The sequence below is a fragment of the Rhagoletis pomonella genome, unplaced genomic scaffold, assembly GCF_013731165.1.
Source record: "Rhagoletis pomonella isolate Grant_MI unplaced genomic scaffold, Rhpom_1.0 Rhpom_scaffold_00002, whole genome shotgun sequence".
NCBI lineage: Eukaryota > Metazoa > Arthropoda > Insecta > Diptera > Tephritidae > Rhagoletis > Rhagoletis pomonella.
This window is the reverse complement of record NW_023458556.1, coordinates 1,068,150-1,071,272: the sequence shown is the minus strand read 5'-3', so window position 1 is coordinate 1,071,272 and position 3,123 is coordinate 1,068,150. Positions and strand designations below refer to the sequence as shown.

At 36.9% G+C, this 3,123-nt stretch overlaps 2 protein-coding genes across 2 annotated transcripts in view; both read right to left on the bottom strand.

Annotated features, from left to right (window-relative positions):
- LOC118732393 (mediator of RNA polymerase II transcription subunit 8-like) overlaps window positions 1-802 on the bottom strand; it is a 1,237-nt gene extending 435 nt beyond the window's left edge. The window contains exons 1-2 of the mRNA XM_036461527.1: window positions 537-802; window positions 139-481 (exon numbers count right to left, since the gene is read on the bottom strand). Coding sequence (XP_036317420.1) covers window positions 139-481; window positions 537-701 — 508 coding nt within the window. The 5' untranslated portion in view covers window positions 702-802. The remainder of the gene's footprint in view (window positions 1-138; window positions 482-536) is intronic.
- LOC118734384 (mediator of RNA polymerase II transcription subunit 8-like) overlaps window positions 791-3,123 on the bottom strand; it is a 3,263-nt gene continuing 930 nt past the window's right edge. The window contains exon 4 of the mRNA XM_036464107.1: window positions 791-871. Coding sequence (XP_036320000.1) covers window positions 791-871 — 81 coding nt within the window. The remainder of the gene's footprint in view (window positions 872-3,123) is intronic.

Below are 3,123 nucleotides of genomic sequence, written 5' to 3'. Positions count from 1 at the left end.
TAGAGCATGAGTGTCCGCCATACTGCTAGTTTGCTGAATACCTATGTTACGTAATCGTAAATAGTAAATCGTAATTAATAAATGACGTGAATTGAAAATTCAATTACTAGAAAGTGAGTTTTCAATTTCAAAACCAACCTGCTCTCGTTGATGATTCTATTTCCCACTCTTCGCGAGCCTTACTAACCATGTCTAATACGTGTGAAACTACCTTATTATATTGTGTTACTTGCTTCATTGCCGTTTCCATGGTCAAGTTGGAAGCTTTCTGTTCACTCTGAATCATTTTTTGTTCAGTGATAGGGTCCGGTTTAGTGCGCAAATAATCAGGTACAATGTCATGCGAAAATACCGGCACACGCCCTTGAGTGAGATTTACCAACGATTCATCTCGTTCTGGTGACAGCATAAGCGGCAGCACAGTACGATTTCGTAACGGTGGGCAAACTTCCTTTGCAAGAATTTTAGACAATCCTGTCAGCTAGTATGAGAAATTAGATTTACACAAAACGTACCATTGATTTGTTGGGACTTACATGGCTTGATATAATGGCGAAATTGTCAAGAAATGTTGGCCAATTAATGATCTCGTATTCAGTCTCCAATTTCTGTATCATCCCTCCGATCGATATCTTTAAGTCATTTAAGCGATTGAGGATGGCATCCAGCGTCATTTCCATTTGCTTCTCTTCACGTTGCATTGTCGAGGTTTTTAATATAAAAGCTATCTTAGAATATTGGTTTATTTGTATTTACTTTTTGCTTAGAGGTGGTAAACTACTATCGATTGCTAATGCTTTCCCTTCTGAAATGTCGAAAGTATGTGATATAATGTGCGATATAGGCGACTCGATTTAATGCAGCGTTTTTGCTGCATTTAAAATGCAACATTTAGCACTTTCGAACATATGCTTTCGAAGAGCGTTCATGCTATCGCATTTAGCAAATGTACATTTACGCGAGTTCGAAGTCGTATGCTTTTGACAAACAGCCGTGTTCCAGTCGCTTATTCAGATCCGTATCTATTACGATAAATTCTCACGGAAAAGATAATGTCCAAAAATCACTACTGAAAAGGAAAAAATAAATTCTAAACCGAAAATTCAATACAAAAACTTGAATTGTTTTAACCATAACCAAACATTTGTTTGTGTATATATTCATTTGTCGGTGCTGTCAATTATAATTTCCACACTTAATTAGGAAACAAAACAAACAGAGTTGATCACAAATTAATCCAGATTTCTATCAGCATCATATCGATGTTTAATTTGCGTAACTTTTCTTTATCCAAGTAATGTAAAATAATAAATGAAATCTCGATCGGCGATCACTGAAACGCAGCTAGCGGCTGTATACTCGAAAAAGCAAATGTTGCCACTTCTTCTCATTAAACCATGTTCGAATCGTGGAAATTTTGGAAGATCACAGGGTTGCTTTTAGCATTTAGATTCTAAATGCAAAAATGGAGTTGCATTTAGTTGCATTTAGGTGACGAATTTTGTATGGATAAATGTACATTTAGAGTAGCATTTAGAGCTAAATGCGCTAAATGTGCTTTTACGCGTAAGCAAAAACAGCCCATAAAACCGCATAAGCTAATCAAAATTTTTTACGGACAATAGAGAATCTCCTGCAAAATTGCTGGCAAGTTGCTCTACAACAAGGAACTGTCTGAACAGAAATAGACTGCTTTTACACAGTTCAAATATTGAATTCAATTCTGCTCGCATGTGGAAGAGAGAGGGTGAGAAGAAAAGGGACGCGTACATATGCGTCTGTACCGTCAAGTCGTTTCAATTTTCTTGCTTTGCTTTTGGCATTTTCGTTGCTTCCCATTTAAAGAACCAAAAACTTGAATTCAACAGAATTGAAACGTGTAAAAGAAAATAGAAAACACAAAAGAGAATGAGCAAGAATTGCTTTCAAGTACTTGAATCATGTAAATCAGGTGATACAGAATATCATGGTGATGGTACGTTTCGGGGTAGTAGTGCACTTTGGCGGAGGTAGGTCAAAATGGACGGAAAAAGTTCGAGAGTGGCATCAAGCGACGCGTCTTAACGCCAATAATGACAATCCGAGACCGGAAATTAACATTTTTAATTATTTAAAGAGTTATTTGCAAAAAACACTTGCACTTTCCGCACTATGTTTTGATGAATTTCACGCAAATGAATGGAATAAATGAACTTAATTTAACACGTTTTTATTAGTTTTTATACATTTGTGATGTTTGTGATGTTTTAAGTGTACACTTTCCCGAAATTCTGTATTTAATAGCAATATTCCGATGGTGAAAATCCGCACCAGAACCTTGTGTAGTTCACGATTGAGAGAAATAGAGATTGCGCCAATCGCGGTACCGCTAATCCGCTCTTTGTGATTTTGACAGAACCAGCTGTGTGCATGACGTCATCTTGGTGCAATTGTTGATTGTGAGCATACGAAAAAACCAAATAACAATTTTAATATTTGTGCGGTAATATTTCTGCGTGGTTTTAAACAATTATTGAGACCAAGGCGAATTTATATAGGGTGGTGTTGTTTCATCAGCTGCGAGTAGCGTTTGATTGTCAAAATTTTGAATTTCGCTAGTGAGTGAGTGAAAACGTTAGAGTGTTTGCATTTTCTGTCGCCCTTTTTCATTCGGGGAAGAATAGCTGAAATTTGACAATGGCCCGCTAAAAGCAAAATCAAAATACAAGTAATTGTTGTATTTGTTCAATCGATACCACCTTATATGTATTCGCCTTGATTGAGACATTACAAAGCAAAATGAAGTGTGCAGTGGCAAAGTGTAATAGTGAAAACAAAAGGAAAGCGTGCGATATAAGTTTTTTTCGTTTCCTACGGACGCAAACCTGGCGAAAAAGTGGAAGCAGTTCTGCCTGCGAGGAGATGCATTAAAAACCAAATCGAGCTTTGTGCTATGTGTGTGAGCTATGAGCTTCTACATGGAACTATTTTGGCCTTTCCTTGGTGAATTGTAGTAGGTGTATTTCCATGGTGAATGTAGACAGTTGCTGGTTTAGTTTGCTGGCAATGGCATACATACAAAAGCAGTTTCTACAGTAAATAGATACATGAACTTGACTACCTACCTATTTTTGTTAGTACCTG